Genomic DNA, 26,087 nt, shown 5'->3' with positions numbered 1-26,087 from the left:
TCAACATTTACAGTTATGTTAACACTTATTAAATGAAAAACACTAGATGGAGCAACTATCCTATCTTAACATGCCTTTCTCTTCAAGGACATGAAGTTTCTTTCAAACCTGAATAATCAAACCTGAATAACAACATTATATCCATAATAATGTTATGACAAACAGCCTTTCCTTAGAAATACTAGGAAGCAGGTACAAAGTTACTTGCTAACAGGCAAAGAAAACTGTCTTTGGATATTATTCAAGAACATCAATATTACAAATATGTATAGATTAAATACTAAACAGCTCTAACCTGTTTCCTATTTAAAACCTACTCTGAATAGAGTAATTTTCAGACTTTTCTATGCTACAGAACAGACCTATGTTTTTCCTAGTGCCACATACATGAAAATGATACCTTGGCAACCTTTTCTTCAATATACAGGTTTTTCTCTCCAAAAACTTCAGGCACGTTATATTTATCTCAAGTTCTAATGTCTTATACATACTTTTAAGACTTTTATTATACAGCTCCAACTTACTTTTGTATTTTTTTCCCCATTCTTGGTTGTAATTTCATTCCTTTGGGAAAAGGAGCTTTCCTATGAGTAGTAACAAAACTTAGAACATCCCTGAATTATTCTGAAATTTTAAAACCTTAAATTTGAAGGTAGCTTTAGATTTTGGTGAAAGAAAAGAACAAAACAGTCTTCTGGTTCTTATCTCTGTTTTCCATTACTTATGGTAGTAAGCTGCTCTAAGAGACGAGAAAAATCAACAGCTTCTACAAAAATATGAAATCAACTCCTGTGTATGCTACTGGTTGACAAAGACAAAATTCCTCAGTATAAACGAAACACACACACTTCTAATCCTTCCAAAACACTTGGAAATGCAAAATAGAATAAAATAAAATTAGCCATCCTTTTTTTTTTTTTTTTTTTCTCAACTAAGCATCTGGAGACCATACTCTTACATAATCCACTAAAACAATTTTCACAGAGTAGCTAACTGCTCTTTCTTCTCTCTTGAAACTAAGCACCTGGCAATTCACACTGCAGGTGCTGTGCATCTTTGAGATGGCTTTCTAAAACATACAGAACACAGGAAAGCAAATCTGGAGCACAGATCTTTCCAAACACAGCAATTGAGGCTCGTGTTTCTTCCAGGCACACTATTACAGCAACAGAACTGACTAGAACTTGAAAAACACCGATGAAAGAAACTGAGAAACCTTGTAAGCATTATTCACCCTTATCAAAACAGCTCCAAACCACCTCCCTCCCAGAAAAAAACATGCAGATTAAAAATATTTTCAAACCAGGATTTTGGAGATTAGCTTTATTAATTCAAATTTAACCATCTAAAAGTTACTTATTTAGTACAGAATTCTATAGCCAATGAAGACAAAGATGACTCATTAGAGTAGTTTTCCAATTTAACAAAAAGGGGATGAATCACTCTTCTTACATCACACATGGATCTTGTATATATCTTCTTAAAAAGAATGTTCTTAAATATTGACTCTTAACTAGAAGCCTTACTTTTAGAATGGTCAAGAAGGGGTAAGTTAAATTGTACATTGGATTAAGAAAGAAACCTCTAAGTATCTTTTGTTTCAATAACAAACTCCTTCAATTAATATATATATATATAAATCAGATTTCTCATATTCTTGGTGTATTTCATTACTCTTAATAATATGCAGTTGGATATTTTAACACCATTAAGGACTATTTTACAAGAAAATAACTTGCTATTATAATTGAAAACACATTGAATTAAAACAAAGACATTGTCTATAGAAATGAGACATTGAATGCAGTTTTGTATTCCTCTCAGGCCTTAAATCCACTGCCTTGGAATTCATACGTTTATCTGAATAAAATAATAAAAAATAAAAATAAAAAATAAAAATCCAAACCCAACACTAGAGGTGATTTAAGTCTAGTTTCTAAGCATCATATTAATAAATTTGGTGCTTGTGCAAATTCTACTGAAACTCATTAGAAATCTTTTATGTGACTTTAACAAGTGTTCAATACTCTCAAAGTCCACCATAACTCATATGTGAGTTACACAGAAAGAACTCTGGAAATAATACTACTGCACATTTCACCAAGTATTAACCCTGCTTCTGCAGAACTATTACATCTACTGCTGACCCACAATCCAGAGAGAATAACGTATGAACTTTAGAAATGAAACAATATCTGTACTACTAGCGTTCCAAATATTAAAAACATATTTTTAGAGTAAAAAAGCTGAGAACCAATGGAATACTTTTTGTTCTTAAGTTCCAAGACCACAATCAAGTGGGACCACACAATGCCATATATAAAGGACATCTACTGGCTATAATTACTAGCACAATGGTGTTGACATAATGATTAACATTCTATACTGCAAAATAGTTGGGATAGAAATAGAAAAAAAAAACTCCATAACTGATCCTAAGAAAGATAATAATAAATCTGTATCTTGAGTACAGAAATATAACTTTATTCTCAAAAAACTATACATCTAACTATTTCAGTCGAATGAGTACTTTTGCATTCTCATCCAGACTCTATCATCATTCTCTCTCAATTTCTTAATGATTCTCACCTCTTCCTAATTTCTGAATCCACAAGGAGCTGCCTCTTTTTGTGGGGTGGAGGTGGTGGGAGCTCTTCCTTGGCATGCTTAACCAGGATTTGTTCTCTCGTGGTCACCATAGTTACGGTTTCCATTACAGTTGTCTGTGTTAGTGATGTCTGAGTGGTAGTGACAGCCTGTGAAATCTGTGAGAAGTATTAAAACAGAGGTCACACATTGGTTGAAAGACTTCAGTAAAGACCGTTTGGACTAGCAATAGCAAATAATGAGAAACTGCCCCTGTCTGATTGTAGGCTGACCTTCAGAAAAAAATAACACTACGAACTCAGACAAAATTGTTTTATCTGACTCACGCTATGTGAATAAGATATCTGCAGAAGTCAATATCAAAATCAGAAAGAATCCTAAACAGGATGAACTTATGGCTCCCTCTTAAATCATGGTGAATGAAGAAAAGAAATAAGTGGTAACAAAAAGGTCAATTTTATGAGGGAATTGGATAATAGAAAATATATGAAATGTTACTATTGCTGAATGTTACTTTGCCACCATTCTGAAGATTTATTCCTTGAGAACTCATAAAGGCATTATAATGGCACTAAATTGCCAGTTGCTATTTTTACCGTTTATAATAATCTTTAAACCAGAATATAGTTCATCATAGCCTACTTGCACAGAAAGGCAGTTAGCTTTCTGTCATGAAATCTTAAACTAGAAAACATGCACTAGAAGACAAGTAAATTTGCTTCAATTTCATTCTGTAATTAAAACGTAATAGGAAGAGGTCATATCTTATATTTATTATACTTATTTTATTATACTTTATTATTATATTATTATTATATATTATTATATATTTTATTATATTTTATTATACTTTATTATACTATATTATATATACTTATTATAGCAATACTTAAATATGTAACACCATAAAACACTACCAACATAATACACTTACTTTGCCCAGTAAAATGAAAGTTAACCCTTCAGATAGTTCAGTTGCATAATAATAATAAATCTGCTAATAGTTGAAAGATTTGAAATGCTGTACATGTATGTACTGCCTTTTTATATTTGGTTCCATGCAACACCAAACTAAAAACTTCCCACTTAAATATGGGCAGCTACTCTTAAGTACCTTAACTCATCAAAAACTGGTCATCTATTTTTTTTGTTCTCCCAGATGATGGGTTACTTGTCAAAATGCTCTAGTTACAGCTCCAGTAACCAACCACGGTTTAGGGCAGTGAAATCGAAAGTAAAAGGACAACATTATACCAGGACCAGGGAAAGCTGTGCACCAGAAGAGCTCTGCTTCTTCACTTATTGCCGATGTGCAAGAATTAAAAAGGCCCTCTAATACAGAGACAAGAATGCTAGTATCTAAAATTCCATGGAACTATATACATATACATAATATAACATAAACGGTCTATTCGTTCTTGCATCAGAATCTCAGAAAGAGTATGGAGTTACCTTATTTGAGACATCAGCATTTCTAAAAGAACAATGGACAACAGGTTTACCAGGTATTTAACTGTAATTCCTTTCCCACAACACTTCCTTATACTGAAAAAACAGTGTGACAAGGAAAGGGGCATACAACCAGCCTGTTTTCAGCAGGCAACATCAGTAAAGTTAACAAAAAAAAAATAATAATAATACTGAAAATACTGCTAACTTCACCAGATATTTTACATAGTGTGCTAAACAAAAAAGTCTTGCTGTTCTTTGTCCAGTCTGCCAGTGGAAATTATGGGTAGGGAGGTCCATTACCACTGTAATTGTGACAATCTTAAAGCAGCCAGCTCAGTGCTGTGCCTCCCCCGCTAGAAATGACCAGCTATCTAGACTTTATAGAGAAAGAATCTGAACTGCTCAGAACACAGTGAAATTAAGATTCAAAAAAATTAGCTTTTTTGTTTGTTTGTTTTGTTTTTTTTTGTTTTGTTTTAATCTCTGGATTAATAACATCAAATGGGGTAAGCTGATTGTGAAATGTGGGGACTTAAATAACATATGAACTACATAAATTCTGTGGAAGAAAAAAAAATCCAGTTGGCTTTTTAATCACTGCAATATTATATATTAATACTTGGTTCCCTCAACAACATTGACTTTGATATCTTCAACTATACAAATCACAGCAATAAGGAAACACTTCGGTATAATTTTATTAACACTTTATACAGCAACATTTTCAACATTTTTTTTTAATTAATTCTATTTCTGGGTAGGAAGAAAGAGCAAAATAAAGCTCCTGAGGTCCAGGGTACTATGAAATTTGAGACAACACATGATGTCACCTTTCCCTTGGTTGTCTGTGCAGCTAAGAGCACTCCAAATCATTACTTGCTCCGTATATGAAGCTTTGACTACAGTCACCTTTTCCTCTTGTCACAAAATTCGTATTGCACTGAGTTTTATCTAAAAATCAATGATAGGATGTTCCTGACACCTGAGGTCATATCCTGCCATGTTCCATTTGCCAGTCAATATCAGGGTACAGTTTACAGTGAAGCAGGTGTAAAACAGAATAAATCACAGCTAGGGTACTGTAGGAACGATATGCAGCATGCTGCCAATGGCACAGGAGAAGCAGTTTCAGCTGGTGATTTGGTACTGTGCTTCAAAAGCAGGCAGTATAATTATCATATGCTCAGAGCAGTCGAGTCACGATGCTGTTGGGAGTAATGACTCATGTCAAAACAGTAAAGAAGTATTTTTCATGCTTAATCAATAGGATTGGAGTTTAAATACCATATACTTCAAAATGAAATGGGAGATATGAATTTGAAATTCATAATCATTCTAATTACAGAGACTGGGGAAGGCTAAAAGGTACTGAAGATTACACTGCAAGGTGAAGTTCAGGAACTTGGTATGTGTTTAAAGAGTGCAGACACTTTAGTGGGTAAATGAAAATCCATAAAAAATTAGGAAATACAAAAAAGGAAATAGCTTTTGTTTGCCTCCCTAGCAAACACCTCTAAAACCTTTAAAAAATGAAGTGGTTTGTATCATGTATAGTTCAAGGATGGTCCAAATAATGACAATATAGTTTCCTTGTCTCTTTAAATTCCTGAAAGGCACATATAAATCCGAGAAGGGGCGATACAGACTAGTCCTTTAACCTGCTAGAGAATCATATGGAAGCGCTAAGGTGACTCACAAGGCTGCACATTAAAAGGCTTTCAAAATACAATGCTTGCCTTTGGTTTCACATCAGCAAACTCATCCTTTTTTTGGAGTGGACAAATTTCAACCTTCCTTTTCATCTTCTACAAATAAAGGTATGTACAATTTGTGTATAGCACTTCAGTAGTTTTATGTCATTTTATTTCTCTTTTATATGGCAGCCTACCTTTAACACCATCATTTATTTCTGCCTTTAGAAATGCCCTGAGTCCTGATATAGCCATAATTTTCCTTAACACTCACTTTTGGAGCTGTCGGGAGTTCTTTGATAAAATGTATGCATGTGAGTGGGGAAGTTCGGATGAAGAATGTTGTTTTTGTTAGTTTGGGAAGGCTTTCAGTACAATTTAGTGAAGCATAATGAAGTCACTAAAGGTGCATTTAGAGTTTCTGAAATTTATACATTTACTTTACAAAAGTTATCCTTGTCCTTGTTTCCAATGTGTGCTCAATGAAGAAAATCAGTCACTTTCATGATGAGAATAAACTGCTTTTTAGGGGTGTCTCTCACCCTTGCCATCCATTCATTGCAGCAGAAGCTTCAGCCATGATTTCAGATTAGATGCTTAGCTGAATTCAGTGCTGTGAAATTTAGATGTGGGAAGATTCACATTTTATCTTCTGCACATTTCCTTTGGGATGTATAACTGTTCTATGTCTAATTGGAGAAGCAGCTTTGATCTAAGGCTGAGATTGTCTGTTCTATATAATTTCGTATTTTGTTTGCTAGTTAATCATTTAGTGACACTCCAGTAAGAGAAGGAAGGGAAATAACTAATGACAAAAATAGAAGTAAGAAGGTACTATAAGAATTATTAATGAAAGCAATAAAGTTCATTTTGAAGTCCATATCCAAGTTGGAAGAATAAGATCTGCATTTGCTGATAGATTTTAGTGAAAAATGTTATATTTATTGTCACCCTTTTCCAACTCCTCCTCAGTTCATGATTAGCCATAATAATTAGATCTTCTTTTAAAGGCATTTTTTTCTTGACGACTAAATATGTAAATAAGCTCTGTAATGAATAAACCACACTAGCATTATCTGTCCTGCCTAGATAGAAATACATGACAATAAGCACACCATCAATAATTCATAGTGCTAGGGTAAATGTGAGGACATACTTAAACTGTGTAACAGTGCTTTAGGAAGTGATCCTTTAGTTAGCACTGAATATGCAATGTCTCCAGAATTTGAAGCAATAAGCCCACATCACTGTACCGATTCTGTGCCAAGAAAAGTAGCTTCTCGGAGGAGGAAAAGATTATCAACTGAAGTGAGGTGTTATGATAAAGCATTTACACTGTTTTGGAAATCCAAAGCATCTCCCACCTATGCTGCCCTGTGATCTCTGGATGTACAACCTTGGGATTGCTCACTTCACAAGGAGGCTATCTTTTCTGTAATCTAAGTTCTATTTAAGTTCCATTTTGAAAATGGAACTCAACTGCTTTTAGAACTGATCACCAATCTAAACCCTTGAATACTTTGGACTGGTTTCAAAATATTTTTTTTTTCCCCAACACATCATGACTGCAGGTTTTAGCGATTTTAGTGATATAAAATACCAGTAGTCTTGAGTTCTGAACCCTACTGTCTGTTCAGGAGAATCTCGACTGTTAATTGAAATGTGTTTTTTAACCTAATAACACAAATATGCCGAAACAAATGAAGCTATGCATGCTTTAGGGAGTGCAGACAAGTATAGAAAAGAAGGGCTTGCACCAACTTCTAATTAATCTTTCAAATTGACTTCAAAAATTTGCCATGGAAAGGGTGGGAACTTTACACATAACATGGATGCAGGTTTGAAATACTTGTCTTACCAATAGGACAAATATTTTAAGACAGCTATGCTACTAATATGGTTTAGAAAAAGAAACCAAGCAACAAAATATGAATGAAAATGTTATGTAACTTTTGTATCCAGAATATTGATTCTCACTGAATAGTTTATAGGACATGCACAGTTTATAATAAATTAGGCAGCCTTTATATGATTCTTTTTTTTTTTGTATACATGGCATTTGTATTATGTAGCTTCTACTCTTCTCAGTTTAGTAGGTGATTTATTTCAGCATACTCAGTTTATCTTATGAAAGTTTAACATTCCTCTTGTTCCTGTTGTTAAAGTAAATGAGAAAAGTTATAACATTTATTTGTTAAAATCAGAGATGTTAATGTGTCAATTACTAGTGATATTTAACAAATATATGAAAGTAACAGAACATTATGAAGCCTGAATATGTGTTGTTTTTAAAAGGAGCTATTGAGTTCCTTTGTAAGAACATATTTATGTTCTTAAAGAGTACATACTGTGTAGGCTATAATGAATATAGTTCTACAATGCTTGCTTCTTTTGTAGGACACAACAGTAGTAGGAATACATAAGCCTATGACCTGGCATAATAATTTCTTGAAATCACATGACCCTAGCAGTCCCAAATTAATTTTCTTCTGCTTAGAAGCAACAGGTTTCATACCGCAAATATACACGAATTAAATCAATTTTTCAACTGTTACAAATACTATATAGCACAAACTGATTTTGACTTCTGTTATTAAGTAAAATTGCATCCCTTCTCAATTTTCTTCTCTCTCTTCTGTTGTCCCAAACTGATTTTTCCAACTTCAGCTAAACAAGGAACTACACCACAGACCAAACTAGAAGATTAATGTATATGGGTTGGAGTCAGTATTAAGGGGTACTTAGATCACTACAAAAAGTATAGCAGTTTCATTTAATTGACTTTCTCCAGTTGTGCCCAGAGTAAGTTTTTAGAAGCATAAGCATATGTCAGCAAAAGCATGCATCATGATAGAGGGGACTGAATTAAACTGACCAGAAATGCAACAAACACTGTAGGAACAGGACAGAGGTGCATGCAGTAGCATTCTTCTCTATGTTATTATGAGAAAACACTTTAATGTCCATTTCCATTTCCCTAGTCATATAATGCTAGTACAAAAAATAACTCAATATTAATAATATAAGTAAAGGAATGGGGAAAGAAAAAAAAAAAGTGAGCTGATTTGGGTTTAAATCCAACAAGAAAGAGATGCTGACAAATGGCCGGGAAAAACAGACGGATACATTTTTGGGTATTACACCAGAGCACTGATTTTTGTTACCAAGTTTAAAAAACGTGAAACTTTAAACCTCAGTTTATATTTTAATATTATGGTAAACAGAAAGGAGCAGGACAGAATAATAATGGTTGATTTTTGTTTTTGTTTTTAACTTGGCATTTGGGCCAAAAGTATTGCTTGGTTTATTTTTCCAAGAAGCTTCTTTGGTTGTGGCCTCTCTTTTTAATCTTTATATCAGCAAAACATAAGCAGAAATAAAACAGTAATTGAGTAAGTGCTCACTGTTGAAAAGAAATAAATATAACTGCTGATTAACCAGCAAAAAGTTTTTACACCAATTTCAGGCTAAGTGCTATTCCACAGAGACAGACATAAAACAGTTCACTTGAAGTGACCAAATATTATAGATTAAAAATGTGCTAAATGGAATGAATATATAAAATATTCTAACAATCTGAGAATGTAATCAACATTGTAAAAAGAGACAAAAAAAAAGATAAATAATATTGTGGAAAGTTATATTACAGTTGTATTATGCTGTCCAAAAAATAAATTATTTCTTAACAAATCATGCAGGAAAAATATTTAAAACCATATAACAGTACCAACACTACTTCAAGCATTAGTCTGGCAAAGGATTTTATTGTCAACTGATGAAATGATTTTTTACAAACCTGCTTAGAATTGCTTTCCAACTTCTGCACAAGGCTATCCCAACGCTGGGCAAAATTTTCAAGACGGCTTTCCAGCTTCTGAGCTACTGCTTTATTTTTCACAGCTACAAGGAGGTCTTGGCTGAGTGAGTTTAGCTTACTCATCATTTGCCTTTTCATTTCCAGATCTCCTTTTAGGATCTGTTAAGCAAAGCAACAGCAGGAAGACAAGTAATTCAAATGGGGAAAAAAAATCCTTAGAGGAAAAATCCTAAAAAGAGCATCACAGAATCATAGAATATCCTGAGTTGGGTGGGACCCACAAGGATCATCGAGTCCAAATCCCGGCTCCACAAAAATCACCACACAAAATTCAGACCGTATGCCTGTGACCATTGTCCAGATGCTTCTTGAACTCCAGCAGGCTCGGTGCCATGACCACTGCCCTGAGGAGCCTGTCCCAGTGCCCGACCACCCTCTCATTGAAGAGCCTTTCCCTAGCACCCAGCCTGACCCTCCCCTGTCCCAGCTCCATGCCGTTCCCTCGGGTCCTGTCGCTGTCCCCAGAGAGCAGAGCTCAGCGCCTGCCCCTCCGCTCCCCTCGTGAGGGAGCTGCAGGCCGCCATGAGGCCTCCCCTCAGCCTCCTCTGCTCTGGGCTGAACAAACCAAGGGACCTCAGGTCCTCCTCATACACATTCTCCTCTAGACCTTTCACCATCTTTGCAGCCCTCCTTTGGATGCTCTCTAATAATTTTTATGTCCTTCTTATATTGTGGCGCCCCAGACTGCACACAGTACTCAAGGTGAGGCCGCACCAGTGCAGACCAGAGCAGGACAATCCCTTTCCCTCAACCAGCTAGCAATGCCATGCCCGAGGCACCCTAGTGTATGGTTGGCCCTCCTGGCTGCCAGGGAACACTGCTGGCTTATGTTCAGCTTGCTGCCAACCGTAACAACTGGATCCCTTTCCATGGGGCTGCTGGGCTGCTCTCCAGCCTCTTATCCCCCAGTCTCTACAAATGTCCAGGGTTGCCTCTTCTCAGGTGCAGAATCTGGCAATTGCTCTTGTGTATGCCTTTTTTTTTTTTTTTTTTTTTTTAATTGCCCAGCCCTGTAGTCTGTCAAGAACTTTCTGTAAGGCCCCTTCACCCTTAAGGGAGTCAACAGCTCCTCCTAATTTAGTGTCATGGGCAAACTTAGTATGCATTTGAGTCCTGCATCCAGATCATTTATAAAAGCATTGAAGAGAACTGGCCCCAAAATGGAGGCCTGGAGAACCCCACTGGTGACTGGCCGCCAGCCTGATGTATCTCCATTTACTTTAACCCTCAACCCATCAGTCAACGTTCACCCATTGTGTTATGTATCTGTCTGGCTATATGCTGGACGTTTTGTTCAGAAGGACACTGTGAGAAACAGTATCTAAAGCTTTGTTGAAATCCAAAAAGATTACATCTACTGGCTTCCCTTGGTAAAGAATTGAAAATGGTCAAGAATATTTCATACAAACTCCTATACTTCTGAGGTGCTGTTACTATAAAAACTGCTGGTAAAGCTGACATAGTGGAATGGACAGATTGCACTTCACAAAGCAATATAACATGACAGGTGGAGCAACTCCAGACATCAAAGCATGCCTCAGGTGGTGGTATAAATCAAAAAAACTAATAGCTGTGTGGCTTTATAACCTTAAAGCTGCACTAATGTTAACAACTATATCAACATTTCAAACAATGTTTCTTCAAACATTTGTTGTGCTTTGCCATATACTGCATATTAAAACTGGGGAAAAAAAAAAAAAGGTTTCGAGAAAACTAATTTTTAACCCCAAAGCAGGGTTTAAAAAAAAAAAAAAAGAAGAAAGAAACAAACAACAACACAAAAGAACATCAAAATAAGTAACTTAGATTTGACAGTATTGAAGAACCATATATTCCTCATCTTTCTCAGATCTCAGCAGGTCCTCGTTATACAGCAGTCATCTCCCAAGGAATCCAGAAGGCTGGGGAGTCTTGGGAGCTCTCCTGAGTGTGCAAAGAACACGGCAACACAACTGGGAGTCTGGAAACCCCAGTGTGCAACCTCTGCCCCCTGGGAGTCACCATACAGCTTGACGGCATAGATGCTAATGGAAAACAAGGTATCTACAGTCTTCCTTACATCTGTACTGCAGTAAACTACAAAGGGATCCAGAAGCTCCTGGGATCTTTACATACAAACCTCTCTGTAAAGTAGGCTGTTCAAAGATCCAAGAGACATCCACAGCATCAGCTGCCACCTGGATTTTTTTTCATTTTAATTTTCTTAACTGTACAGGTTTACCTCATTCAGTTTTGTACATTAATTATTAATTCTCTGCATACTTATGGGTACTAACCAGGGCCAAATTATGAACTCTTTATGCAGCTGAGGGTTGCAATGTAAACCTCAAGTCTACACATTTCAAAAGGGGTAATTATACAATTATTATAGATAGATTATAGATAGAAGTAACCATACATATACTTTTTTGCAGCCATATGCTCCAAAACTATAATATAAAACACATCTAAGTAAATAAAAATTTGAAGCCTTTGTAAACATTATTATGCCATTTATGTGTGATTTGAAACATCGTAACCACTGATGTTAGGTACCATGAATACCAAAATTAAGTTGACATCTCCCTAAGAAATAGCTACTACCACAATTCATATTTAACAATCTGTTTACACAGTAGCAGATCTAACACAGGGAGCAGACTAGGTGTAAAATAAATTACCAGCTTAAATTTTGCAAGGATTACTATATTTTACCTTTCCCTGGGGCCTAAACTGTCAGAAAAAGCTTGTTTGAAAGCTCCATACCATCAAAACCATCAGAAGTTGTACTCAGTGAAACATCATTAAAAAATTCTGTCTTTCGATGTTTTATTTCCGACCTCTGTTGATGTCAACAGCTATGGAAAATGAGTTCAGCATCAAGCCAAGATACATAGAGTACAACCAATAAATGAAACAATACAAAAGGAAGGATGCTAAAACTTTCTGTCAAAGCTACTGCTCACAACTACCTAATGCTCTTTTGTGATAGTAACAGTTAAACTGCAAAAACATACTGGAGGATTCTGTTTTCACATTTCCTTACTGAAAACGTGCTGGTGTTCTACAGTAACCAATACATGCTTTAGTTTTGATTTTTTTTTTTTTTTCCAGTACAAGGATAGACTTCAAGCTAATATCAAAATATGTAATTTAGCTATATGCAAGAAAATAAACAGGACTGTTTGCTGCAAGAAAATAAACAGGACTGTTTGCTTTATGAAATTAATTATCAAATAACTCAGTCATAACTTCTATCAAGTGCATACTGTAAACTCCAATATTTGAACATTATAAAGCAGTTTCCTTATTTGTGGTTAATGTGCTTTCACCAGTTGTTTTTTTTTTGTTTTGTTTTGTTTCCAAGTTTTTACTTTAGTTATTACTGTTTTGCTTTTACTTAAACCTCACAAAAACATTCTTTGCTCATTGAAATATTATAGCAAGCAACATCTGCTGTAAATTAATTGGTTGGCTGCTGATTTATTCGAGTAAGAATCAGTGTTAATACAGTATCTTATTTATTTCTTCTAATAAGTAAAGAAATTTGCATTAAGTGAAGCAAGTGAAAATTTAACTATATGCTAATCAATTGAATTTATTAATTGAATTAACTTTTTTATACCTTTGCAGTAGTTCTCAGCATTTTATATTAAAAAAGAGTAATACCATCCCCTTCATTTTACAGGCTGCAAAACTTAAGCGCAGAACATGGAAACAGCCTATCAAGCCCATGCCATAACTGCCAATGAAATTTCACTTCATTCTGCACACTTGTGTTATGCCTTCTCCGTACATAATATCCTCCAATTTATTTCATGCTCTATGTCACCCTTTGTCTTGTGTAAGAAGTCAAAGATAATAATAACACAGTTATTCTAGGGAAATATTTTTAGAACTGGAGCAACAAACCTTCAAGATCAGAAACAAATGACCACAAGTCAGTGTTAATACATGAGCAAATACAAAATATATAAATAGCATATATAAATATATACATTATATAATTTTAATATAAAATATATAAATTCTGAATGAATCCTCTTGCACAAGCCATTTGATATTAAGAAATACTTTTTTTTTTTAAATAATAAAATTTACCTGAACAAAAATTCTTACAAACAGATATTGTGGGTACTATATATAAATTAAGAAGAAATCTAATTGACTTTATACCAATTAAAAAGAAAAAAAAAAAGCTAGAACTGGATGAATTGGTAATTGATCAAAAATAAATTTCACCGATTCATTTCAGCTGGTAAAAATTAACAAAGAAAACTCGACTGCTAAAGCCAAGCAAAAAGGAGAGAGAGCACCATAATATTTGGGACCTCCTGAATCTTTTTTTTTTTTTTAGATGGATTTCAAGTTCCCACTGTCCAGAGTGTATCCTAATTTCCATATATTAGAGCATTCTGACACCAAATTGAAAATCAAAGTTTAATTTACATAGTTTTAGTACAAACGTGTTTTAATTTGCCTCTATTTTCCAGTTTGGCAGAATGACATCTGAGAAAGAATCTGCAGAGAACTAGTATTTGTTAATAACGGTGAGCCTGCAGTCAATTTTTGGCAAACATGTTTGTTTATACCAAGTGAAATGATCAGAATTTGGGCTGCCAAAATCTCCCAGCACTTGTAAAAAAGGAATCCACATGTAGAGAATCCCAATCCTTCTGTTTAGGATTCGGATTATCAGACCAGGTAGTTCATGTAAAATAGGACAAATAGGCTGGAAGCTCTTCTGCCATATCATGATATCAAAACTAAAAATCTTAAGATATGATGTTCATTCCTACTGAACTTGTTTGAAAGCAAACAAAAAAACACTGCAGTTTGTTACCATACTGTTAACAGTATAAGCATTTTTATGTTTGTAAAGAATGTATGTGAATTCTGATTATTACAACCCTAGAAAAGGCTGGCCTAATTATAATGGCAGTTTTTCATGACAGCTGCTTCATTACACCCAAACACATCACTATGTCCAAAATAACATAAACAAAAAGACAAGTACGACTTGCACATCAGTGTCAGCATATAATGATCCCACTGTCCCCTATTTCTAAAAGCCAGTCCAAGAGTTGAAAAATGTATTTCCTGAGAAGAATTTTCATGTGGGTAATGCATTAATACAAATTCCGTGTGATTCAGAGAAGACTAAAATATTAAACTGTCTTCCACAGAACTCTTGACAATTCAATATTGTGTGAAGGTAGAAATATGTCACTGGAATTTGGAGAAGACTGCTACTGAGTCTAAAACCTGATAGGTCCAGTCTGATAAAATAATCACTTTCGTTATTATCATGTTGAAACATTTAGTTCCATGGCAATGCTTTTGTTACAGTAACAATTAACAACACAATTAGCTTTGTAAGTGTATGTCTTTATTTCATTAACTATATCTATGAAAATACCATTAAAGGCAAGTATTTCCTTCTTGGCATCATATTTCCAAGCAATTCTAGAAGGTATCCAAACTGGTCTTATCTGTAACACTTTCAAACCATTAATAGCTTTCTACTTCACTATTTCTGATAAATGTTTCAACCTCCACTTCCAATCTCCTCCATCATCTTGCGAAAACCCAGAAATGCTAAATTATTGAATAAATCTCAGTTTCTTGCTATACATTCCTTTTCATGAAGGGACTCTAGAGCATTGTGGGTTGCCTCTAATTCATTACTCATTAATAAAAGGATTGAAATCAATGTCAAGATTGCTTACAGGTTAGATTACTAGAATTTGCAAGAAGCATATACACAGAGACAACTGACTACATAAATAATTCCTTTCCTTTACATGAAAGTTGACTTAATCCTAAAATAATCTTAAACCACAGTCCAAAGTCTTGAAATAATGCCTAGGAGTCTTTTTTTTTTTTTCTCCTATTGACAAAATAAATGACAATATCTGTTTAAACAGAAGAATGAAGTTCCTAAGTTCAAAAAGAAAATGAAGTTCCTAGTTACAGTACTAATTTACCCACTTTAACAAAAGCATGGACATGAATGTTTCCTTTCCTCTAAATGCATAAGCAGTCATTCTTTTGTATAAGATAATTCCTAACACACCATTTTATTTTCAAAGCTCCTAATGTTATAGAACCAAGTCCAGTTTGTGCCAAATTTTGCATTTTTAGAGGTAAGGCATCTTTTTAAGCCAGTGAGAAGTACATTCCGTCCATAAAGACGATGAATTGTAGAGTATCTTCTGAAGAATAAGACAGAAGATAAGTTGAAAAGGGTGTATTTCGTGTATGCATGTGGATTCCCAAAACACAGTTGAGGTAAAGTTGTAAAGTAATATTAATATTAAAAGTTAAAGCTTTTGTGTCTTTAGCTTTTTCAAGTTTAAGGAATGTATAATGGATTTTGCTGTATGATAATTACTTACATTAATATGTCTTTGTGCATATATATAATCACATATTTAAGACACAATGCTACTGCAGTTCACTAACTTTTGACAGAAGAGACAACCAAGAAACATATCTGTTAACAAGTTAACTTACTAGCAAGATCATGGACCAACCAATTCCATGCACTATTCCATAACATCCATTCCCAGAAATATGAACCAACTATTCTATTAAATTGTATTATCTGAGGGTAGGATAAAATCACATGCACTCATATTAATGAATGGGAAAGCTGAGCATAATATAGGACAATAAAAAATACATACAGCTAGTTTGCGTAGACTGGTCAGCATTTCATTTTGATCTTTAAAGCCAGTTGTATGAATTTTGCTCAGAGCATCCTCTTTCTCAGTAAGCCACGCATCAAAAAGGCACTGAAAGAAGATTGAAGAGAACAGCATGAAAAGGCTTCATTCAGGCCATTCCTAGTGCAATTTTTGGAAGGACGTTCCAATTTATAACTGCTAACGCTACTCACCTGCTCTTCTGCAAAGTGCTGCCATTTTCTAAGAATATCTTGCAGAAGGACCCATCGCTCTTCTGTCCATCTGCAGATGGCTGCCCACCTGTTTCCAAAGTGCTAGAAGGAAAGAAAAACACAAAAAGTATTTGATTACATTTCTTAAAACAATGCAATCTGATCTTCCTATAGACATATATGTTTGTGAAAACACTTTCATAACTCACTTTTTGCAATCTTAAGTCCTTAAAATATGTTGCATGTTACACTGAAATAGATGTTACCACTTACTGAAATAAGACTCAAATAGAGAGAATAGGCAAAGTGATATAGCCAGAAAGAGGGAGATAATTTTAACAGTAATCTAAAGACACATTTTTCTGTTAAGTCTTTGGCACTGTGCTGTCAAAAAAACTAAAAATAAATAAATAAATCCATAACTTTATGAATCCCAAAGCACAACTACTTGAAATGTAATTACAGGGGCCCAAACAATTAATTGTAACAATAAAATATCTGTTTTTTAAGTTGTTCTGTCAATGCAGTTGATCTAAGTTCTTTTTTTCCTTTACAATATTGCCGTAAGAGAAAAAAACCTTTAAGGTAGCAGTAGCACAAACCCCAGTGAGGTTTCTTGTATATTTCTAGCATATGCTACTATATAGCTGTGCAAAATGCTATGTTGTTCTTTCCCTCATTTTAACTGAAAGTGAGCATTATCACTTTACTTAATTTTCCTGTCAACCTTGAGTGAAAAATGCCTGAGACAAGATAGGACTTACTAGAGCTGTGATGGTGCAACATGCTGTAAAACTTTTATTGTAACAAATTACAATGATTTAATTACCCTTGAACACCATATGCAAATTATTCAACTCCTCCCAAATACGAAACCTTATAAAATCTGAAGGATACTCTATACTACTGTGTTCTTATTTTCCATCAACTTCAATTGCATATGTATTGACAAAAGGATTTTTTTTCCTTTTTCCTATTTATTCATATTTCATATTTTTGTATTTATTTTTCATGGGGCTATAATTTAACTTTAGCAGAATTTAGTATTCAAAATGTGAATTCTTAAAACCAGGGTATTTAAATATTATATCTAACTGAAATGCATGTAAAAGATCCAAACGTACTTTCTATCAGGATTGAAAATTTTATTTTGCACTTCCTAGGAAATGAAAGGTAAAATTTTAGGTTGCTGTTTGAATTTGTGGCTTTAACAATTTTATATCAAAGTAAAAAGTAAGCAGATTCCATATTTTTCTTTTACTGAAGGCTCACACCATAATAAATCTTGCAGACTGAACAGGCAGTTGTCATGACATTCAGTCATATCATTACTGGTGAAACACTTTTGCCTTCAGCTTAGTAGGAAACACTGCAACATTTTATTCATTCATTTTACCTCTCATCATTAAATAAATTTGTAAATTGCATTATAATTGTTGCAGAAAATAATTGATGACCAGCCAATAAAAATATCATTATCTATTTATTTATTTATTAAATGCCCTTTGTAGGAAACTCATGACTTTAAGATAGTATTTTTTGGCCTCACAGGCTAAATACTATGTGTACTGTAATGCATAGTCAATAACGCCTTTTCTGCATAAATTATATTTTGACTAATTTTACTGATCTGAAAAACTAAAAATCTTATGTAGCAACATGATAAATTATGTTTACTGTCGTTTGTCCTGAATCTGATTACATTTCCACTCTAGCTCTAGAGAATTTCAACCCTTTTTTCCAAGGCCAGAAGGTAACCTAGCATATCTGCAAATATGCAGCACTAATACAGTTTTTTACATTCAAATACAGGTTTTTTTTTTTCCGTTTTTTTTTTTCTTCCCCTTGGAATCTTTGCTTGCTGATTACTAGTTCAGAAATCATGAACATATCATTCCTTATAGTTCAGATGGTTCTTCTCTGAAACTCTTTCCTAACAATTCCCAAAATTCAGGGTAATTATTACTAGTCAACTACTAAAAAACATTGTAATGATTCAATAAGTCAAAAGAAGGGGCTTCTTGTCATTACATAACAATGTCCAAGACTAAATACTTCATTTTCCGTATGTCCTTTTTCTCCACTAGCAGAGGAGAAAATTCTGTTTGTAAAATTCTATATATACAGATAGTGAGGTGAACCACATTTGGTTGTTTTGGTGCCTAAAGGTCTGAGTAACAACAAAGTTTATGGATGCTAATTACATACTGTATTTTTAAAATACACTTAACAGATTTTACTAAAAGATACATAAATAATCCCAAAGTCAAGAAGCAAAAGTTTTGGGACATTAACCTCTGATGTAAATCAATGTTTTAGTAAAGTCTTTTCATGACCAGACATCTCTTCACTGGTAAAAGAGATCTAGATCAGAATAAATTACTCTGCACAAAATTAAGTGATAATTCAAAAAAAAAATCAGGTAGATACAAACTCTGATGCAAGCCAAATGCAATCGTGTGGGAACTGTGTATGAGCTGAATAGTGACTACTGAATCAGATGGTGCTCAATTTTGCATCTTTTTTCACATCAAATAGTACTTGATGCTGTAAGTAGCCTGTGTGATATCTGGAAACTCAGGCTGCACCACGGTTTTTGCTCCCAACACCCAGGAAAACATAACTCCAGAGAACTTGGCTGAATCCAGAGTAAAAAGTAAAATGTCTTCTTGCGCCTTTGAAATGCCTATTTTTATGACCCTAACTGGAATTTTCAGAGAAATTTGCATGCAAAAGAAACTTTTCTTGTATTGAGAGGACTCTGAAGGAATGTTCTTTATGACTACAAAGGGCAGAAGATAAAACAGTCCCAGTCTGCAAAAAAAGGTCAAAGTAAGCAAGTACATGAACAGGATAAAATGAAAAAAACCAGTGCAACTCTTGGGAACACTGGAGTGAATGTATAAAAAAAGTGAAATAATAAGCCTGAAGTCTGCAACTAATAGAAGAGGGTTTTTTGGTTTTTTTTTTTTTTTGGTAAGATGCTTTTTTAAATAAAGTAATGCTATCCACTCCATAAAGTAATGAGAAATAATTATTTTTTTCATATATATATATATGCAAAATCAAATTTAAAAACAAGTGTTTAGCACATTCACTGAATTTCCCCTGTGCAAAATTTGATGTATTTCTACAAGAACTAGCTATACTTCACCATCAACAAAAGGACAGTACCCTGAATAATATGAATATACACTAGACTGTGTAAATTACACTCTCGGTTCCTTTCCTTCAGCAGCCATCAAGCAGTATTTGATACATCTAATGCAGATCTCATTCCAGCACGGATCCCTGAAGCTTGGGGAGGACTCAAATTTGAATCAGCCTACCAGAGTCCTTAAGGGACCAACTGTCTGCTGGGTATAATTAGAGTAAAAATTCCCTACCTTCAGGGCTTCTTAATGTCGTTCAATCATTTCTCTTGGCTGAAGGCAATTTCCCCACACTTACTGAGAAATAAGTCAGACTATAGCAACTGATTCGCTAGCACAGTCCTCTGATTTTGCAGCATGAAATACAGATTTGAGCCTAACTCTGCATCTGCCTTTTTGGTAGATCTTTGGACTGCACCTATCGCGGTCTTGGAGTTACACGTCTAAATAGCTAGTTCTCGACAGCAGTATAAACCCACAGAGTCTCACAAAATGTCTCACTGATATGTCAAGTAAAAGTAGATGTAATATTCACACTCACCCATGCTAGCTGCAGTCTCTCAGACTACCTTGTGGCAGCAGCTGTAAAAAGTCGTCTTTTTTTTTTTCCCCCTCAAAAAATGTTAGCATATGAATATGAATAATTTATTGCAGGCAATGCTTTTGGCTTCTACACCATTAACTGCCTCTTAAATAGGACTCGGACATACATATATATATATAGATATACATATATATGCATGTAAGCATACATATATGTATTTTATATATATATATATATATTTGTATATACATATACATATTTCAGGAATCACCATCTCAAACCTTTTCAAACAGAAAGACTACTGAATTACAGCCGCTTGGATAATGCAGTCTCAACTATTACATGGCAGTAACATTTCACTTTCTTCAAGATCTGATCCTGACCAGCATCACTCAGGCAGCCTTATTAAGTCTTTCGTCTGACAGCACACACTCTTGTTTTGTTCTGCTTTTAAAAGTCAGACTGACAGATACATAATCAAGCTTTGAACTTTGCTCCACTGTGCTTTTGTCAAATGCTTTAATGGGTGGGCCTGTGAAGTCTCTCCTGTGCTTATATATTCAGTTTGCGAGTGACACGTGAATAGAAAAAAAAATCCAAATGATGTTCTCATACACTCAGGAAAGGCGATATAACATTTTGCTAGGACAGTGGGTGAACTGTCGTAACTCCTAGGCATAAAGGCATGAAATTTTGCAGACACCCCTAAAACCCTAAGCCCCATGACCTTTTATCTGTATTTTGTTTTTACTGATACTTGGAATACTGCTACATATTCTGTGACTTTCAGAGCAATGGGATTATTGAACTTTTCTTTCAGACTCTTCTTTAAGAGAGTACGATTGAAGGAGGGAGCTGTACAGCAGCAGGACTCTTCCACACCAGCCTGCACACTGCTCAGAGCATGCCTGTGCTGCAGAATACAGTGCCTCGGGAATTCCCTTGCTGGCATCATTCCAGGAATATACCTGGAATGACAGTGACAATACAAATATAACTCCTCAGTGACAGTAACAATTGGGCTTCCTTTATCTGAATAACAGCCACCTTCTCCACTGGTACAGTTAAAAAGAGACATATTTCCATTGTGCTCCATTTACATACATTATTCGTTATGCTTCTTTAATGGGGTAAACACAACACAGTAATGTGTGAGTTCTATTTACTGAAACTGCTAATAAGCTTTTTATTCTGTAGGCTTATATAGGTTCTCATAAAATAAACAGAAGACCAAATTAAAAACATTAAGAGCCCTCAATCATTTTTACTCATGCTTACACTGACAACCTCAGTGAGTTTCCTGTATGGTTCTTGCTATACTTGAGTACTTGAGTTTTGTTGCACATGCCTTTTCTGTAGGACTTTGGATTCCATGTCACACTTACAAGACTAGAATATCTGCTTTCCATCACTCCATCTTTTAAACTGGTTGGCTTTCTCCACATACCTAGTTTAAAGATAATCAACTCTGCCTGTTGTGGGGAGGGGTAGGGGTAGTAGAGAGTGCTGCTGTGACCCTATATTTTACTGAAGAACATTCATTCTCCAAAATATGAGATTAGATTAAATGTCCAATAATCCACAGTCCTCTATATTTTTTCCCCACACTGTTCAAAGATCTCAGTTGTATATCTTCTGATTTATGAAGTATATTAAATATAGAATGTCTTTAATATTTATCACTTTTTTTTTTTGGTCATACTTTACCATAGCCCTCTTTGCAAGAACCTGCATTTTACAAACATAGAATAGTATCCCAGTTAAACCTTTTCCCATCTATTTTTTAATTTTACTCTTCCATTCGAGCTGTTTTCTTAGTTTAGCTAAGCTTATGGAACCGTGAATTTGCAAGGGATATGCTTTATTCCAATGAAGAAAATGCAAGCAATTGGCAAGAAATTCTGAGATAAAGACTGTCTTGAGCTGGTACACCATGATTCTGACACTGAAGATAAATTTAAAAAGAAGTAATAATTGATAGTTAAGTGTAGGCTACATTGTTTCTTTCCCAGGGTTGTGTTCCCTGATGTCTGAGCAATTTGTAGTGTCAGTGTCCAGCATCTTAGTCAAATGTGTACTACCTACACTAAATCCCAGACTAATTACAGATTTATTGGGATTGGTACCCAAATTGGCTAGATTCAAGACAGCATACGCATCTGTCTGTGCTGTGGACATAACTTCCAGCTGAATGTATTGAGAGTTTCTCTGGAGAAATCTTGGCCTTTAATGATTGAAAAAGAAAGAAAGAAAGAAAGAAAGAAAGAAACAAAAAAAACAGAAATCTTTTTATTTCCTTGAGCAGTGAAACAAAGTGAAGGAAACTACTTTCTCCTTTATAAAAGAGAAAACTGGAAGGAACTTTGGTTCTAATACCAACGTACTTCTTGAGCAGTGGTCTGGACATCTGACCACCAACTCAGGAATATCTTTCTTCCTGATTCCAGTCAATGTCCCAATACCAAGCGTCCATCTAAGTTCACTCAGAAGTTACAGTAAGACCAACACTTTTTTTTTCCTAATATATATATATATTTTGAGAATGAAATGCTAAACTTTCTTAAAATAAAGTTTGACAATTTTTAGATCATCTAGGTTGCTAGTTTAATCACAAATATGTCTCTGATGCATCATTTGAGGAGATACTCAAATAATTGTTTTTATAAAATGGAATATACAGAAGTTATTGTCTGTTGTTTAGACTGCGAATCGAAAGGCAATGGAGAACAGGTCTGAAACAAATTGAAAGGATGTTGCTGCTAGCTTCTGCCAATGCTGGTACACTAGGAAGCCTTGTCATAATAATCCTAAATGATAAAACATTAATAAAACAAGTGTACAGAAGAGGATATACTCTAGAAAAGGAGAAATGAATCTAAGGACAGACTGAGATAATTCCCTTTATTTCCTACAAAATGTGTTCAAGTGAAACTATTGGGAAAGAAACTATACCTTTCCCCCCTAAAATTTTCTTTTTTTAAACCAACGTGTTCTTAATATTTTTGATAACCATTATTTGTCTAGATGATCCTTCACATGGTTGGTTTTGCTTATTTTTGCTTAGTGCACATAGTTGGTTTTGCTTATTTTTTAACAGGTCCTCTTTCAATTTGATGGGGCCAGTATTAGCATTAAAAACAAAACAAAAAACAACAAAAAAACTTATTGGATATCCTTTAATACGAATGTGCCTTTAAGCACCTAACAGTGGATAATGACACATAATGCACTGCAACACCAAAATATACCACATGCACAAGTTTCCCATCAGAACAAAAATATTTCAGTAAACTCACAATCCACTTAATTATGTAGGTTCCTGCATGCTATGTCCTTCTCCTTAACTATAGCAGAGAATCACATTCCTTCTGTCAGTAGTAATGAAATACAGCTGATAAACAAAAGACGAACATTTGTAATTTGGTCTTGAGTATAAATAAATCAGGTTGATACTGAAGGCACCAGAAAAGTTGCTCTAAGATCTTTGTAAAATAACACACCTGTATGTACCCATCTATACAAAAGTCGTAGTCAGAAATATCTCCTGAGATACACCAATGTATGTTACAAATAGTTCTTATTCAATCTTATTTCACTTAAAGCCTCTGAAAGCTCTTTCTCTGAGACAGAAGTTCAGTTCTCTCAGTTCAGTTACCTGAAGCTGCTCTTCCAGCGCAGCAGTAGCTTTGTCTCCACTGTTTTCATCCACCACCACAACCATATGGGTTAGAGAGTTCACCTTTACTTGTTCCTGTTCCAAATCATCTTGAAATGCCTATAATTAAAACATAAATGTTGGAAAATATATTCCCAACTAAGAAAGCGCTGTGTATTTGGAGTTTCCCTAACTAATGTGAATAACTAACCAACTGCAAGAACCCTGTAATCCTATTGCTCTCAATACTAAGTATATTTACATGCATTTTGTTACAATAGTGTGCACATGCTAACAAAAGCATATTTTGTAGACTTCTATTCCTTTCATGAAAATAGCTTACTATTACTCACTCGCAAGGCATAACTCTTACAGTATTTTAGACTGAAAATTTAGCATGAGAAAATATTTGTTGAGTTGATGTAGTTGATGATTTATAGATATCATTACAGCATCTATACATAACAATAGCTCACACATTTTAAATAAACAGTGGATTAGATTGTGTACTTCATTAGCATATTAAAATATTTTTAAATTTCAAAAGTTTTAAAGTTATGCATTTTTTACATTAAACAATCACATATGATCTTTGGCTGGGCACTCCCACAAACAACATTAATAACATAGGATGAAACTATGTTGATGGTTCAAGATTAGGAAATACATGCCACACCCTTATTGCAGAAACCAGGACAAAAATTGAGAGAGGCACTTGATGACTTCTGAACATGAGAAAAAAAAGGTTTCTTGCCTGTTGAATTTTGGTATTCAGCCTGCTACAGGCTGTTATAAAATTCAGGGCTGGTTTTTTTTTTTTTTCCTTACTGAGAAATAATAAACTGCTAAAAGTGAAGAAAAATCTATAACATTTGAACAAACTGGTATTTGAATAATTCCTAACTTTCTCAAATCTCTACAACTCTTGACACTTCTCTGACCCTCCCAAATTTCCCACACTTCATGCAATATACATCTAATCAATTGTTCCCTCCCTCCTCACAGTTCATATAGAAGGGCAGTGTGGAGGTCTCATACATCTTCACTCTCTTCAGAAGACAGTCTACCGTATTGTCACTAAACATTTAACCTATATATACATATATAGGTTATAAATATATAAATATATATAAAGAGTAAAGGGGAAAAGAAGAAAGGATTTAAGGTACTGGAACCTCTTAGTGGGTTTTAGTGTCTCCTCTTTATTTTCCTTTTTTTTTTTTCCTTCCCTAACTTTCTGTGCAAGATGGAGAGTCCACCTTTCTGCTTGTTAACAAAAATAAAGCCAGTCAAGCTTCTGTCACTAAATAGGGAACTGAACAACCAGATTTATCTGCTTGGTCTCTCTGCTGAAATGCAACAAGAGGACAAGTGACAAAGATGGGAAAAACAGGAGCTAAAGAAGCATTGGTACTGAAACTTCAAGTCACAGAGAAGGCAATATTCAATTTCTTTTCATTTTTATCTATCTCAAGCTTTATCTTAATGTACTAAGAACAAATTGTAAATGTTAAACTCCTAATAGTTATCCCACTGTATTAAATTACTGGGTTCTGTATTTTGTTTCTTAAAGAAAACTTGAAATACACCCTCATCCCACTCACCCAAAAACCAGGTATCCAGGATCACCTCCTACCTGACGCACTTTTTAGGTATTTATAACTAGCTACCAACCAACAGAAGAATGTGGATAAACAAAGTCCTGGACCATGCCACCAACACCTGAGTAGAGTGCTCCAGTGATTAATACATATGTAGTATGATAGTCACAGTCTGAAAAATAACATGGTTAACTGTATATGCCTAGTCACAGTGGAAACCTTAACTGTATTACAAACTATGTTAAACTTTACCCTATCAATTTCCTGCTGCTTTTTCAAGTAGAAGAATTCACTTATGTATGAAGTGATGCCCCAGCTGGAGATTAGATTAGGTATTTTAAACCTTTTAGGTAAAACACTTCAGTTTTATTTGAGGATAAAGCAATAATAATAAAAAACAAACAAAAATCCCACACATACAAAAAAAAAAGCCATATGATAACGTGGCTTAACACAACAACAAAGGAATTCACAGACTTTTGATGTTAAGGCATACATTCATTATCCTAAGACATTTCAGAGTTTTAATTCCTTCATGGGCATAGCGTGAGCTGATTTATTCATAAGAATCCTTTTTTCCAACTTTCATGCCACTTGCTTCAGAGAGCTAAACTATAAGCAGTTATCA

General features: G+C 34.5%; 1 protein-coding gene and 1 long non-coding RNA gene across 18 annotated transcripts in view; one reads left to right on the top strand and one right to left on the bottom strand.

Annotated features, from left to right (window-relative positions):
- Positions 1-276: 276 nt before the first annotated feature.
- LOC308186644 (dystrophin-like) overlaps positions 277-26,087 on the bottom strand; it is a 114,193-nt gene continuing 88,382 nt past the window's right edge. For 3 of the 4 annotated variants that reach the window (XM_080608768.1, XM_080608769.1, XM_080608770.1), the window contains 5 exons: positions 23,859-23,978; positions 16,508-16,609; positions 16,296-16,403; positions 9,547-9,726; positions 277-2,765 (listed from right to left, as the gene is read on the bottom strand). In XM_080608768.1, coding sequence (XP_080464894.1) covers positions 2,586-2,765; positions 9,547-9,726; positions 16,296-16,403; positions 16,508-16,609; positions 23,859-23,978 — 690 coding nt within the window. In that variant the 3' untranslated portion in view covers positions 277-2,585. The remainder of the gene's footprint in view (positions 2,766-9,546; positions 9,727-16,295; positions 16,404-16,507; positions 16,610-23,858; positions 23,979-26,087) is intronic. The other variant, XM_080608767.1, reaches the window with a different exon arrangement.
- Positions 2,774-26,087, top strand: part of LOC308186645 — a 70,861-nt gene continuing 47,547 nt past the window's right edge. For 13 of the 14 annotated variants that reach the window (XR_013944155.1, XR_013944156.1, XR_013944157.1 and 10 more), the window contains exons 1-2: positions 2,774-5,876; positions 11,477-11,666. This is a non-coding gene — a long non-coding RNA (uncharacterized lncRNA). Of the gene's footprint in view, positions 5,877-11,476; positions 11,667-13,294; positions 16,196-26,087 lie in introns of those variants that run through there. The other variant, XR_013944168.1, reaches the window with a different exon arrangement.

This window comes from Anser brachyrhynchus, assembly GCF_964034855.1.
Source record: "Anser brachyrhynchus genome assembly, contig: SCAFFOLD_319, whole genome shotgun sequence".
Classification (NCBI taxonomy): Eukaryota; Metazoa; Chordata; class Aves; order Anseriformes; family Anatidae; genus Anser; species Anser brachyrhynchus.
This window is presented reverse-complemented; position numbering and strand designations above follow the sequence as displayed.